Here is a 14,988-nt window from a genome sequence, read left to right on the forward strand (position 1 = left end):
TTGGACAGATTGAGGCAACGGGCCACTGCTACAGGGTACAGTGTTGCTGTCACCATAGACACTCATATGGGTGTTTGCAAATGGTTGAGTAGGCATCCCCCCGTTATAAAGTGGTTCTCCACGCGACTGCGCGTTAGTTTGCATCCTAGGTGCATTCGACTTCAAGTCGAACTGTTGAAATTCCATACTATTCAATACGTGCCTATCATTCGAAACTTGGAGTGTATTGCTAGAATAATGTTGAGCCGGCGATTGACGGCCCTGAAACTGGTACGACTGCAGTGGATGGTCCCTAGAGTTGGTATGTGTCAGTATTGTTTTGTCAACTGACATAAACACGTTTTGAGTTGTTTTCATTTCCAAAAAGGTCAAGTCTAAACAAGCAACACCAAAAATAAATGATAGAGCAATGAGATATAAGATTCAATTTAGACAATTGCCAAATGACAATAGTAAGTATATTACTTGATTGAACTTACATCGCGAACAAAATTGTATTCAAGACTAGTTCTTGGTTTATTAGCGCAATAAAATCAAATCTACTTGTTGGTAAAACTATTTCAAGCAAAGTTTACAAGGCGAGATAAAGTGTCAAGATAAAGGTTGAGATGCGTAAAACAATGAAATGGCCATTTAAATAACTTGCGACTTTTGGATATCCACACCACAACACAACGCGTCTTTGGAAAAAGAATTGTAGAATGTGCCTCCTATCACAAGGGTGGATGTTTTGACTAATCGGCAAGCACTAACAACCCCACGATTTCAGACTACGTTTATCTATAAGCATGATCTTGGTGTGTAGATAGTACTTTTTCAGTACCGTCTCCAACTCTTAAACTTTTATACCCTTGAAAAGGCTTGCCAAAGTGAGAATGGAAAGCATGTGTTTGTAAGTTTTGCAAGCCATTTTAAATTCAGCCGCATTTTTATTAGATTGTTTTGAATAATTCAACAAACTTCAATTAGAAATCAAGACAATATCAGTATATTTTAAAACACCAAGTCTATTGAAAATTTAAGTACACGAAACTCTTGTATACATTTTATTTCATAATAGGATTTGCATCAAACGACACGTTCGTACATTTACTAGTTTAGTTAGCAAAAGGCGTCTTAGATTTAAAATTAGTTGAAAATACAAACTGCATCAATCTACAAAAACTTTGAATTACAAATATCTGACTTGAAAGGCGTTTAAACAAGTGGCATTGTTAAATATCAATATATGACACCCTCAACCCATTACTCTAATAAATAGATCCTCATCATCGTAGCTTTGGAAGACTGTGGATATGAGCAAGGTCAAGCACTCTTGTTGGCTCTGAATCGGTAGGTTCTGGATTCTGCAAAGAATAGCGCAATAAATACTCTAAACTTGCCATAGACAGCTGATCTTCAAAATTAGACGTCGATGCATCACATATAGTACTGTTAGATGAAGACTGACTATCGTTTAAAACATTGTTGCCATATATATTGTTTAACCGGTTGTTTACACGTCTAGATGACGAAAAATGACTTGGAGTGCCATTTGCTTGTCTTGAGCTGTCCAGATGGGATGGATACGGTGTACGTTTTTGATTATTATGTGGCTGAAGATAGTTGGGGCCAAGATATCTTTGCATTATGGGATCTGATGCTCGCTAATCGTAAATTCAAATATTGGCATGAATAATTGCAAAATAAAATAATAGTCAACAGTAAAATGAAGTGATGATCAAATTCACAAACCTCTAAGAGTGAATCTTCCTCAACTAAAGAATTGTACTCGATATGTGGGACACGAAATATTGAAGTCGCGTCGTTTTTGTAGTTACTTTTAGTATTAACTGGTAATGATGGAATGCGCTGCGCATGTGATTCTTGAGATAATAAAGATTGATTTCGATGTGTGTTTTCTATTTGAGGTATGGAATGACTCGAGTTTTGTAAAGAACTACCATCACAGCCAATTGCTTGCTGGATTTGGCTTAGAATGGAATCGATACCATCTACAGAATCATCAGATGAACCGACTGTGCTTGAGCTATTGAGATTGTTTGAATGCACATTGACCCTTTGTGAATAATCTAGTCCAAGTTTTGTGTCGAGAATTGACTCATTATCTTTGATCTGTAGTGCTTGCTCGACCTTTTTTAACAAGTCAGTATACAGTTCCGGTGTAAACTCGTCTTGATCAGCAATAGCAGCTTGTGGCAACAAAAGCTGCTGCTTTTGCTCAAAAGATACACTTGCAATTAGAGGAATAGGTGATGCTGATGAGGATGATGGCAGGGTTCGATCTACATATACTTTGTTTCTACAATCATGGCTTTGCACTTTAGTGGTAAAGGCTTTTGGGGTAGAGCTATTTGATGGTCTTTGAGAAGTGCTGTGATACAAAGATTGATCAACCATAGACGATATAGATTGCGACAGATTAGGCTGATTAGATTTGCTCGGACAAAAAAGTGGGATATACTGGCCATCTGGCGGACCGAGCTCATCCAAAACCATTCGAGGTGATGTTGGGAGTATATCAGAGGGAGCATGGATAGACGACATATGAAGAGAAAGTAGTGGATGCTCAAAACTAGTAAGCATTGATGAGGATATCTGGGTATTACTTGAGCGAACCAAAGGGTTGATTATCTCCTGCTGGACCGATCGATTACTATTCATATTGCATAATAGAGGATGATCCTAAAGTTTATATTAGTTTATAAATACCAATTCATCCAAGGCAATGGTTCAAGAATAAAAACTCGAGTGTACTATTGGCATTCACAATATCTGGACCATCGTACTCGATATATTGCTCAAGACTCCAATGACTTACAATAGAATGCCGACTCGAGTCAGGACAAGAGATATACTCGGAAGTACGTGCAGATGATTGCTGGATACTCTTTGGCGGAGCTGTATCGGCAGGCAGGCTTATACTGTGGTTGTTAGTAGACTGGCCATGTCTATGATGCTGAGATTTGTAGTCAGCTAGATGAATGGCATATTGCTGCGAGTGTCCGGCAATATGGGGTTCCCTGACAGCAGCAAGCTTTCCTTTAAGAAGCTCTATCTGCTGTGTTAGAAGATCTACTTGGGTTTGCAGTTTGTCTGAATGTTGCTTATTGCTAATCATCAGCTATTTGTGTAGTAAAACAGAAATTGGTCAAATCTGCTACAATGGCAAAAGTTGCCAAGATGAAGATTGCTACTGGTATTGGCGATGCAGTCATCTTGTTACTGAAACCATATATTCTCAGCCTGCAGTTTACTCACACTTGAAACTCCATTGACTTTATATTAAAACTCACTCATGTCGTTTATTAGAGATCCGCATCAGTATGGCACATACCAACACGATTCAAAGAGATCTCAGACTGCGTGAATGAGCATCGATTTCTTTACTTGAGATATCCCATAATGTATCTTGAAGTCGTATAGAGCTTTTTTTCCAAACAATCTTTTCATTACTGGCTGGATTGTGAGTTACTGGCAAGCCCAACTTGATTTTAAGCAGAGTATGATTGTCTAGTTTAAAGTCGGTCATTATTCATATCAATTTATTCATCATGACATACACCGCTGAGCATATTTGAATCATAGAACCTACTTTTTTCATAGCATGTCTTGTAGTTTTCCATTAATTCTGAAAGTGACTTTAACCTTTAATGTTAGTGCTTGACTCGTTTCTCATGTAAACACGACTGCAAATTAAAAACAATAAGCTAATTCAAAAAAACCAATGACTTACAGTATAAGTAAGGCTTTTGTTCATCAGATCCGACTTTTTCGACAAACCGATTGCACCCCACTTTCCACCAAGCTTTATAATAAGCACAATATGTCTATAAATCTCCCCGTTGCACTCTGACTTGAAGCTAACAGCTAAATTTAAACTGTTAGTACTTTGATTCTTTAAATACTACTATACTTTGCTAGTTTTAGATCGAGGCTTAATAATGATTTACGCAACTCATTCTTAGCAGATCATCAAACTTCATAGTTAGGTAGATCCCCAGTATTGTTGCCTCGAGGCACTTGATTGGAAGAGCTTGCTGAACCATTTTTTGTGCCAGTTTTAATAGATTTCGCACAGATGATGATTTTTTCACGACAAAAAACGGCTCACCCAAGTAATTGTATGACAGAGTCTGAATATACTCCTCTAAAACAAGCACATTAATATCATCTTATAAATGATAAGGAATCGGCAGCAATATATAATGAATATTTACAACTTACGTATTGAATGAATGTGCGATAGTATTGGTAAATCGAGAGATAGATTTGGTTCACGAGGAATAGGAAACAGCCCAATTAGATCTGGATTATTTTGAAGAAACTGGATGATCTCGGTGGGATTTGAAAAAATAGCATTCTGCATGGCTGATATGCTTCTAGGAGTTGTCAATGGTGCGCAACTATGCGAGGATGCATCTAGTTCAATTTTTGAAAATTCCAATGGCCGTTTTGAGATGAGATTATAGCAATGGATTGAAGGAATAAATTGGGACGACTGTTGTAAAACTAAATATGTTGATTTATATATGTCGTTTAGAATCTCATCTGTAAGCAATGTGTCCATTTGAAAAATGAATCTAATAGTTTTTAAATGTCTATATTTTGTAAAGTTGAGAATCTCGTGGTTATTCAAATGTCAAGCACTTTAGAAAGTCTATCAACATATTTTTTGTCGTGAATTGGAAGCCATTGGACTAGCCGTATTCACGTAAATGGAACGCTTTTGTGTTTATTTTGCAGCGACTGCCTCTATTTTGTTTGGAGTAGACAATATCTAAACATAAAGTCTATTATATGATGCACACGATCACATCATGGCTTTGAACTGGTATTATCCTTTTTAGCATAGCCGCACATTGTACAGACTACTATATCCTAAAATATCGGATATATTCGCGATTTAGTCCAAGAAAACAGACTGCACATCTCAATACAACTGTTGTGTTCATGCAAATCATCAGGATATACCAATAAGCTAAAGAGTCCAAAAGACAATGCTGTTCAGTAAATTAGCACCCATTATTTTACAAGATTGGCTATTTATTAAACACTTTTATTTAGTGCTCCATTTACGTGAATATGACTGTAAAACGAGTTGTCTATAAAGGCAAAACATCCATATTCTACTTTTGATATTTTTGGAGATAATGCAAATGGGATATACTATAATATCATCCATTGTTACAGACGGTTGTCATTATCTTGGTTGATCAAGTGCTTGCCTCAGTTTCTTGGTAGTAAATCTCGCAAAATTAATGAGTATACAGGCAAATACTTGATCAACAACATGGTGAGTATGCAGTTGGACACTCGATAGGATTTGAATGAAATCATCAGAGGCTGCAGTCAAGTCACACGACCAGCCATTTTCCATTTGAAAGTAATTCATCACAACTTTTGCCAGCAATCATCTACAACCCATGTTTCGTGCTGCCAGACTCTCGGCTTCTAGACTGCGTCCAGTCACTGCTACTGCATTTTGGGCCCCTCATGCCAATTCCTACTCAAAGCCTGCCATTGTCCGATCCTTTTCTTCAAAGGCTAGCACTGTGATTTCAAACAAAATCGATACTGATCTGCCCGAATTCAAGGTTGGATGCTGCTGCTCTTGATTCTTGGCATTCATGGATTCTGTTCAATTACGAACGGATCCTTTAAAATACTCAATGCCATACTCTAGTGTCTTTTTTTAAAATGACTGTTGTGGTTTTAATCTCGTATTTTTGTTGAATTGGGTTGGGTTGCTTCAACGATTGCATCCACAGCTGTATCGAGGTTTTGACCACACTCATTAACTTACTGATTATACACTATGTTTGTTTTTCAATACTATGCCCACTATACATCAGGAAAATGCCATCCGAGTTGCTCGTCTAACCCAACAGCTCAAAGATGATGTTGCTCAGATCCGTCAAGGTATCGTTTTGTTGTAATGCTGGTTTGTACAGGTGCTGCTGTTGTTTTCTTCCATGACAACTCCACCCGAAACCATAGACGGCAGGGTTGCTGGTTTCAAATCGGATTTTAACAGTTTTGTTAAACTCGACGTTCTTGATTTAAACATATTAATTTGCATGATCAATTAGGCGGTGGTGAGGTTGCTCGCAAGCGCCATCTGTCCCGTAATAAACTACTTCCTCGTGACAGGGTAGATGCTCTTCTTGATCCTGGGTAAATATAATGGTTTGCTGTTCAAGTCGCTTTAAAAGTACAAGAGCTTATGTTTTAAACTTTTCGTTTGTTCTTCATGCCTGCTGAATTTCTTTAATACCCACACCAAGATCGCCGTTTTTGGAACTATCACAGTTTGCAGGTATATGCCGTACTGAATTTAGTATTATACTTTAATCAATGTCATTTGCTCATTGTATACGGCTTTGAACATGTCGGCTATTTCTCTATAGGTCATGAGCTTTATGATGCAAACGTTCCTGCCGGTGGTATTATTACTGGAATTGGTCGTGTGAGCGGGTATGTCAATGGGCCATATTAAATACTATCCGAAAATCCTTGTTGTATCAAGTTTACTCAACATATACTAATTATCTGCCATCAATTGCTTATATTTTAGTGTTGAATGCATGATTGTTGCGAATGGTAAGTTTATTGCATATCTACTATACTTTTAGCGTATTAATGGCTGAGCATCTTGAACTTATCCACATAGATACTTACCACTTCCAACAATGGTTTTAGATTCTACCGTCAAGGGTGGTACCTACTTTCCCATTACTGTCAAGAAGCACTTGCGGGCACAAGAGATTGCAAAGGAAAATCGCTTGCCCTGTATCTATCTAGTTGACTCTGGTGGTGCCAATCTTCCACAGCAAGCTGACGTGTTCCCAGACAAAGAACATTTTGGTCGTATTTTTTTTAACCAAGCCAATATGTCGGCCGGTAAGTTAAATCTATTACTGTATTTTATCTGAATGCAATCAACTAAACTGCTTGTTTTCCCTTTATAACCTTGTAGCTGGCATTCCTCAAATTGCTATTGTTTTGGGATCGTGCACTGCTGGAGGTGCATATGTTCCAGCCATGGCTGGTAAGTATAATTACACGAGTCTAATGATGCTTCAAATATTCAGCATGATGATACTTAATTTCTATTTTTCAACACTGCCATAGATGAAAGTGTCATTGTCAAAAATCAAGGCACCATTTTTCTTGCCGGACCACCTGTAAGATTTAAATGCGCTTTGTATTTGCTATGCAATTTAACAATGTATAGCATATCAAGGTTTTAACGCACATACTATTTTACTTTTATCTTGATTTAGCTTGTAAAAGCTGCTACAGGCGAGGTTGTATCTGCCGAGGACCTTGGTGGTGCCGATCTACATTGCCGAGTAAGTTTAGATATATTTTGCCAACTGAATGTGCATGGTTTGGTTTTTATTCTTGCTGATTTTGAATTGTATAAACGGTTTTTATTTGAACTAATGGTTATACTATTACTATGCCTTTATGTAGACCTCTGGAGTGACTGACTACTATGCTCAGTCAGATGAGCACGCACTTCAGCTTGGACGTCAGATCGTTACCAATCTGAACTATACAAAGAATCACCAGGTGTGTCAATGGATCTATATTAAAAATAATCATTGAAAGCTATTTTGGGTTGATTGCGTTACTTATTGAATATGTGGATTATAGGTTACAGTTTGTCCAATTGAGGAACCACTCTACCCACCATCCGAGCTTGGTGGTATTGTTGGTGACAATTTGAGAAAGCCCTATGACATGAAACAAGTTATTGCCCGCATTGTTGATGGCAGTAAATTTAGCGAATTCAAGGAGCTCTATGGCACACAGCTAGTCACTGGATTTGCTCGCATTCACGGATTCCCTGTTGGTATTGTTGCTAATAATGGCATTCTTTTCTCTGAATGTGCTCTTAAAGGTGCCCATTTTATTGAGCTATGCAGCCAGCGCAAGATTCCACTTATTTTCCTTCAAAATATCACTGGGTTTATGGTTGGAAAGAGTGCCGAGGCTGGCGGTATTGCCAAAAACGGTGCCAAGATGGTCACGGCTGTTGCAACTGCTCAAGTGCCAAAGATCACCGTAAGTTGTATTCTTTTTTAAATTTTTACGCTACTGGGTTTGACTGTTTGTAACTTTGATTCCGATTTTTTCTACAGGTCCTTTGCGGCGGTTCATTTGGTGCTGGAAACTATGGCATGTGTGGACGTGCATATTCGCCGCGATTCCTTTGGACTTGGCCTACCTGTAAGTTTGGATGCAATTAACATTAGAAAGCACCTCGGTTGGATCATATCAAGTAATTGGACTTATTTTTATTTTTAGCCCGTATCAGTGTGATGGGTGGTGAACAAGCTGCTGGAGTCATGGCACAAAGTAAGTTGATTGAAAATTACCAAGCATCGGTGTTTTAACAGAATAATGCTAATATGACATTTTGTAACGTACTCTATTTTATTACCTAGTTACTCGCGATTCCAAAGCCAAAAAGGGAGAGACTTGGTCTGTCGAGGCAGAAGAAGAGTTTAAGAAGCCTATTTTTGAACGTTACGAATCCGAGGGTCATCCCTATTATGCTAGGTAGGACATATACTTTACAAATAGTTTTAGTTTTATACAGAATTTTAATCAAATTTGTGCATACTCATTTTATTCAATTCCAAAACTCAATTTGTATTCAAGTGCACGTCTTTGGGATGATGGAATTATTGATCCCGCAGACACTCGCAGTGTTCTTGCACTTAGTCTCAGTGCTGCTCTCAATGCTCCTATCCCAGATACTAAATTTGGCATTTTCCGCATGTAATTTCTCTCATGCAACTTCAAAATCAAATACATTGTTTATCATGTTATACATGCCAAGATTCTGGATGTGGGGTTTGATTTATTTTGGTGTGTGCTGCTTCAACGTATGAAAACTTTGCACTTTTCCTACTGAGATATTTGAAATTCAAAATGTATGGGTTTGAAATAATCATACACGGTTTATTAAATTTGAAAACTCGCCATTACTTTGCGACAGACTATCAATCTCACGCTCGATTGTAGGAGAGTTAATCTCACCATCCGCGTGCACCTGTTTTGGATAATGATGGCCAAGTTGTACAGATTCAAACAAGCTCTGAAGAGTTTGATTCAACCCGTGAACCTCTGCCCGCCGCTGTAAAAACTCTTTCCATGCCTGCTCCTTGCCTTTTTTTTGTTCTGACTGCTCTTTCTGCTGTTTGTGTGCTTCCTCATGCTTGATTAAATGATCCGCGTGGTCTTGTAAACGTTTTTTTAAATCTCTTTGGCTCTATTGAGTTTCAAAAACCATGTCGATACACTTTTTGGCTTAAATACATATTTCAAGATGATACATGCAATTCATACTTTAGATTACCTTGATTGTACCAAGCGACTTCATTTTTTCCACTGTATCCACAATGTAAAATTATTAGACATAGAATCACATATTAGAAATAAATAGTATGCTGATTTCTCCAATACTTATTTACAGCCTGATACTACCTATTTTCAAGTCAGTATACAGCAACTTACATAGTGCACCCATTTCAATTTCAGAATGAATATCTGGAGTTGAAGGAGTTTGTCGTATTGGATTGTTTTTTCCAGAAAAAGGTTTTTTTGTGAGAGCAGCTTGAGGCACACTATACCATTTCTGAATTTGCTTGTTCGTCGATCTTTTCCGAATCATTTTTAAAGCTTTTCGCGACTGTGCTATCTCGGTATTGATGATTGATGAACATGCCCAGGTCATTGCTTCTTTTGGTGACCATTTTGCTTTTGATTCAATCCCAGAACACAGTGATTTTGATTGACTGCGTGAGTTGGATAATAGAGGTCTAATGACTGTGCTCTCTTGCTCTATTCCCGACTCTTGACTTTTAAGTTTGGTCTGTTCTGGTAAAAGGGTGAGATGTGGTGCACTTACGTGTTGCTGATTATACAAGTCAGACAAGTGTTGAGTTTCTTGTAAATCTGGTGAGCTCAATATACGAGTCAACAAAACTGGTGCAGATTTGTATTTTTTCGATTCGGTTGTCAATGTAGAAGTCTCTGCCAACAATGGTTGTGTTGAAATTGACCGTATAGATGGCATAACAGAATCCAGGCTTGTATAGGATTGAGGTTTTGGATTTTTAGGTAATTTGGGTTTTGCTGCAATGTCTAATATTTCGAATGCCATTTTGGTTTTTGAATGTTTCATCATTTTACCTTTGGGTAGGAATCTTGCATTGGTAAATGTATTTTTTTTGGGACTAATGCCAGATTCTAATAACGTGCTTGATCCGTTGTCTATCAGCAAAACGCCTTCAATTATACTCGATTTTGAGGTAACAATAGATTCACTTGAATCATCTATTTTGGACTCAGAGACCTGCTTGTTACTGTCATTGATTGCAAACAGCATTTTTTTGGATTCAGCAGCAGGCTGTTTGACACGTTTCACTTTTTTTTCTGGTTGGCTATATCTAGATTGTTGAGATGTGCCAAGACGAGCATTTCCATCGCGATTGGTCGCGTCAGTTGTAGGTGCTCGTCTATTTTCACTCATGAGATCCATGATTAGGCTGTGTTTGCTGGCTACACCACTAAGCAGCGAGCCACCAATAGTTCCTGATCTGTATCTTCCTGCAGCGCTTGGAAGTGCTGCTGATGCTGGTAAGCGCTCCAATGCCGTCTGGTGGTGAACGAGGGAAAGCTGGCGTCCTGCTAGAAAAGACCCGTTTGTTGGATACATTTTGTAAGGATATACTTTACAAGGCTTGTGATTGAGATCTAATGTTTTTATAAAAAAAGATTAGAAGCTGGATTTATTATCCTACTTTTGAATGTCGGAAAATTGATTTTGGATTACTTTGTTGGCGTAGAAATTGTAAAGCATATAGGATAATGGCAATTTGGACAATGCCTGAATCTACTCATAGTGATGTAATCCAAAGTTAAAATTTAAGTGGATATTAGACAATGCCATTCCTCAGGGTGTTTGGACTGATTTATGGGCAAGATTGGTATCAAGATCCAAACTTGTTTCTAAACTATCCTCAACTTTCAACTGCCAGATATGATGAGAATTCGATCCCTTCAATCCCGCTGCTTTCCCAGTACTCCAGGAGCACTTGCATCATCAGTTTTTTCAAATAATCTGATTCGTTCTGGCTGTCGCCCATTTACTACTGCTCCCACCACCAGTTCAGCTCCACCACCAAACCCAGCATCAAATTCACGTGGGCCATTTTTTTGGATGCTCCTACTTGGAGTTCCAGCTGCAGGAGCAGGTAATTGATAGTCTTGTATTGCAGATCTGATAGCTATGCTCATGGCCACAACAGTTGGATTCATGAACCAACTTGATTTTCATATGCGACTCTTGTGTTATTCTACTTTTATTTAGGATATTACTATTCGACTCAATGTTGTGGAAGCAAACTTAGTCCCAAGCAGATCGCCTGGAAGGAAGCTCCCGTAGCTGCACTTGATCCAACTACGTTTAAGCCATTTACAGTCAGGGAGATTGTTGATGTTAACCACAACACCAAGATCCTTAGATTTGCTCTTCCTGAAGAAGCCACGGAACTAGGTCTCAAGGCAGCAAGTTGCTGTACTACCAAGTTTGTCAAGGGCCTCAAAGAGGATGGAAAACCTGATGTGGTGATTCGACCTTATACGCCTTTGGAAGATCCAGCCAAGGGGTACACTGGATACTTTGATATGCTGGTCAAAAAATATCCTGATGGAGTCATGTCTTCCTACCTGCACTCTCGCCAAGTGGGAGATGTTGTCGAGATCAAAGGTCCGTTTTCCAAGTTTGAGTACAAGGCCAACGAGTTCAAACATATCGGCATGGTTGCTGGTGGATCTGGCATTACTCCCATGGTGCAAGTCATTCAAAAGATCCTAAGCGATCCTACTGACAAAACCAAGGTGTCGCTCATTTTTGCGAACGTTACCGAAGATGACATTCCACTGAGACCGTATCTGGATAAGCTTGCAAAGGAGCATCCTGGACAAATCAATGTGTTCCATACCCTTGACAAGCCTCCTGCTGGATGGCAGCAAGGCAGTGGGTATGTGAGCGAAGATATGCTCAAGAAGCACATGCCGGCTCCTGGTCAGGGCAAAGTGTACTTTTGCGGCAATCCAGGCATGATGAAATTTAGTAAGTGGATTAAACTACATAGTATTATAGGCTGGATCTAGAGGTACGTGCATGATATTGATTCGCTTATGTAATGAATTATATAGTTACTGGACCCAAGACAAAGGATAATAAGCAAGGCGAGTTGAGCGGACTTCTTAAGAAATTGGGATATACCGAGGGAGATGTCTTTAAGTTTTAAAGCCGTATTCACGTAAAATGGAATTTGTATTTATCTTGGTCTTATTTTGCTTCAGAATAAACAGTGGTTAAATACTCGGTTTCCTATTATATATTGATTTGAATAGACGTTTTCAATTCCTTGGTGTCTGGAATTATTCAATGAATTCTTTATTATACTCGAATTATTTTTTGCAGGATTCAAGAATGGGTAATATGAAACCCCAATCCGTGCGACATGTGTTGAATGGTTGGTAAGCCATGTCCAACTAGAGTTGTTTTGTGGAATGGAATGTTTGGAAATGTTGCATTTCTGTTTAAAAAGTTAATATTACAGTCTTGACAGCTTTTTTGGTCAGTCTTTAAACACAGCGACCATCATATAATGCACACAATCTTAACATTGTTGGCCGAGACATTTGTGCTTGGTAGAAGTCCACAAGTGCACTCGCAATGTCTCGTTCAAGTGTTGATGACCACAAAGGTGTCAGGCATCAATCAATGATTGTATATTTTTATAACAATTATTACAAAAGTAGAGATTCATATGTAAAAGAGCAGGTTTACCTACTAAACCCATCAAAACCTGTTTCTAAACGATGATTCCAAAGAATACAACGTTTTTCAGTCAGATTCGCATCAACTAAACATGGGACGGACTGTTTAGCATCATGATTAGTGCTCCATTTTACGTGGATACGACTGTAATTCATTTTGGAAGATTGCCCAAAATAATTCTGATTGTGAGTGACATTTGTATTGCTTTGGGTTAATACTTTTGAGTATATGGATTGTAGGGCATGAATACCTGAACCCAAACTTACATGATTATAATAATTGAAAAGTTTCACTCAAGATACGATGAGTTCAGGACAACAACTTCCAGAGGATGATGATGAGTTTCAGGAGTTTCGGGAAGCTGGTAGGTGGACAAAACAACCATGATATCTAGCTGCTCTTATTACTAGACAGTTGTGGTATGCCTTGGTGCAACTCATTTTCAATATTGTTCTTTGTAGAGCATCATTTGATATAGTAATAGCTGACAAGACTGACAATTGAATCAATAGACTGGACAGAGGACAAGGAAGATCATGAGGACAAGGATTTATGGCTGGAGGATTGGGACAATGAGGACTTTGATGATGACTTTACTAAGCAATTGAGGTATGTTGCTGATCATGAACTAGACAATCTATATCTATTGTCTAGTTCATGATTTTATATTCGAGGGTATTACACTATAGAGCGCCAACTATGGCATTCCGATTGCAATCACTCACTACTTGTTACATAATATAGAGCAGAACTGTTGAAAATACCGCCAACGGGAGTTGCTTTAGACACATCTGCATCAGGGGCAGGATCTAAATAGTCGATTGGCAATAATGAATCTACAAAATGGAGTGCATTTTATCAGGGCTTGATTCAAATCTACTAGCATTTTGAATGCATGACTATTATTTGTAGCAATGAAGACTCGAATCCACTTTTTAAATGGCTAGGGCATATATTACAGTCATATTCACGTAAATGGAGCACTAAATAAAAGTGTTTAATAAATAGCCAATCTTGTAAAATAATGGGTGCTAATTTACTGAACAGCATTGTCTTTTGGACTCTTTAGCTTATTGGTATCTCCTGATGATTTGCATGAACACAACAGTTGTATTGAGATGTGCAGTCTGTTTTCTTGGACTAAATCGCGAATATATCCGATATTTTAGGATATAGTAGTCTGTACAATGTGCGGCTATGCTAAAAAGGATAATACCAGTTCAAAGCCATGATGTGATCGTGTGCATCATATAATAAACTTTATGTTTAGATATTGTCTACTCCAAAACAAAATAGAGGCAGTCGCTGCAAAATAAACACAAAAGCGTTCCATTTACGTGAATACGGCTGTATATCAATATATCTTGTCAACTGGATTGAGAATATAATACAACTGGTCAAATTGAAGGTGACAACACGTGATTATAGATGACTGGCTCTTGATAATAGTATCTTCAAGTCTAAACCAAGATGCTTATGTAGACTCAAACCCTTGTTGGAATATTCATACTTGATGTATTCATTGGAATCTACGATCCTGTGGTTGAGATGGTTCGCAAGAATCAAATAAGAGCGCGTTGGAAGCAAAAATAAGTTCATATTTCGCTTGTTGAACATTTAGTTTTCTGCTAAGAACTCTTCACTTAGGCTTGTGCAATTTACAGACTAATAGCAACTACCACTCTACGGCTTATATCTGCAAACCAGCCAGTACTACCTCTGCAACTTTAGAACACAGGTAGTCCTTTTGTATTGCAGGCTTTTTATATGTCCCTTGTTTGCTCAACACCAATTTGCCCCTATTGGCAAACATCTTCCCTTCTCAGTCCACTCTCGCTTGCATTTCTCCATCCCAATCAAAGGTTGCATAGTATTGGGCATTAGTACTGGATACTGCTCCATAATATTGATTTGCTGGGCTTCTAGGCACTGCTTAGGGACCTGATACGCCCTAGCACATACAACTTCAAACGATATTCTAATGAAACTAGACACTGTCATCATTACTATCTTTCTGCATCAAGATCCAGTACTACTCTAGCAACTAAGCCTGCTCTAATCATTCGAGTCTTGAGCTATTCAATTTTCTATCAACCGAGCCAGCCCGGCCTGTTTTA

General features: G+C 38.4%; 6 protein-coding genes across 6 annotated transcripts; 3 read left to right on the forward strand and 3 right to left on the reverse strand.

The window, feature by feature from the left end:
- Window positions 1–1,268: 1,268 nt before the first annotated feature.
- On the reverse strand, window positions 1,269–3,218 carry BATDEDRAFT_22050 (uncharacterized protein; the record flags this gene model as incomplete). The annotated part of the gene is made up of 4 exons (XM_006675392.1): window positions 1,269–1,646; window positions 1,735–2,685; window positions 2,822–3,124; window positions 3,165–3,218. The coding sequence occupies 4 exons, from the start codon at window positions 3,216–3,218 to the stop codon at window positions 1,269–1,271; spliced, it is 1,686 nt and encodes a 561-aa protein (XP_006675455.1).
- Window positions 3,219–3,346: 128 nt separating this feature from the next.
- BATDEDRAFT_22051 (uncharacterized protein) lies at window positions 3,347–4,369 on the reverse strand (the record flags this gene model as incomplete). The annotated part of the gene is made up of 4 exons (XM_006675393.1): window positions 3,347–3,487; window positions 3,737–3,808; window positions 3,954–4,150; window positions 4,228–4,369. 4 exons carry the CDS (start codon window positions 4,367–4,369, stop codon window positions 3,347–3,349), a joined length of 552 nt encoding a protein of 183 aa, XP_006675456.1.
- A 1,057-nt stretch (window positions 4,370–5,426) lies between these two features.
- BATDEDRAFT_34155 (uncharacterized protein) lies at window positions 5,427–8,851 on the forward strand (the record flags this gene model as incomplete). The annotated part of the gene is made up of 16 exons (XM_006675703.1): window positions 5,427–5,597; window positions 5,856–5,922; window positions 6,093–6,177; window positions 6,288–6,319; window positions 6,411–6,477; window positions 6,578–6,603; window positions 6,703–6,903; window positions 6,980–7,051; window positions 7,135–7,187; window positions 7,287–7,355; window positions 7,480–7,578; window positions 7,663–8,073; window positions 8,151–8,238; window positions 8,317–8,367; window positions 8,457–8,571; window positions 8,674–8,851. 16 exons carry the CDS (start codon window positions 5,427–5,429, stop codon window positions 8,795–8,797), a joined length of 1,731 nt encoding a protein of 576 aa, XP_006675766.1. The 3' UTR covers window positions 8,798–8,851.
- Window positions 8,852–8,955: 104 nt separating this feature from the next.
- Window positions 8,956–10,813, reverse strand: BATDEDRAFT_84937 (uncharacterized protein). Its single transcript, XM_006676313.1, has 3 exons — window positions 9,532–10,813; window positions 9,374–9,405; window positions 8,956–9,286 (listed from the first exon to the last, which is right to left on the reverse strand). The coding sequence occupies exons 1-3, from the start codon at window positions 10,733–10,735 to the stop codon at window positions 8,966–8,968; spliced, it is 1,557 nt and encodes a 518-aa protein (XP_006676376.1). The 5' UTR covers window positions 10,736–10,813; the 3' UTR covers window positions 8,956–8,965.
- A 228-nt stretch (window positions 10,814–11,041) lies between these two features.
- BATDEDRAFT_15558 (uncharacterized protein) lies at window positions 11,042–12,403 on the forward strand. Its single transcript, XM_006675065.1, has 3 exons — window positions 11,042–11,273; window positions 11,390–12,154; window positions 12,241–12,403. The coding sequence occupies exons 1-3, from the start codon at window positions 11,060–11,062 to the stop codon at window positions 12,333–12,335; spliced, it is 1,074 nt and encodes a 357-aa protein (XP_006675128.1). The 5' UTR covers window positions 11,042–11,059; the 3' UTR covers window positions 12,336–12,403.
- Window positions 12,404–13,174: 771 nt separating this feature from the next.
- BATDEDRAFT_85888 (uncharacterized protein) lies at window positions 13,175–13,688 on the forward strand (the record flags this gene model as incomplete). Its single annotated transcript, XM_006676022.1, has 3 exons — window positions 13,175–13,235; window positions 13,384–13,480; window positions 13,616–13,688. 3 exons carry the CDS (start codon window positions 13,175–13,177, stop codon window positions 13,686–13,688), a joined length of 231 nt encoding a protein of 76 aa, XP_006676085.1.
- Between the last annotated feature and the right edge of the window lie 1,300 nt (window positions 13,689–14,988).

The sequence above is a fragment of the Batrachochytrium dendrobatidis genome (assembly GCF_000203795.2).
Source record: "Batrachochytrium dendrobatidis JAM81 unplaced genomic scaffold BATDEscaffold_1, whole genome shotgun sequence".
Taxonomy (NCBI): Eukaryota; Fungi; Chytridiomycota; class Chytridiomycetes; order Rhizophydiales; genus Batrachochytrium; species Batrachochytrium dendrobatidis.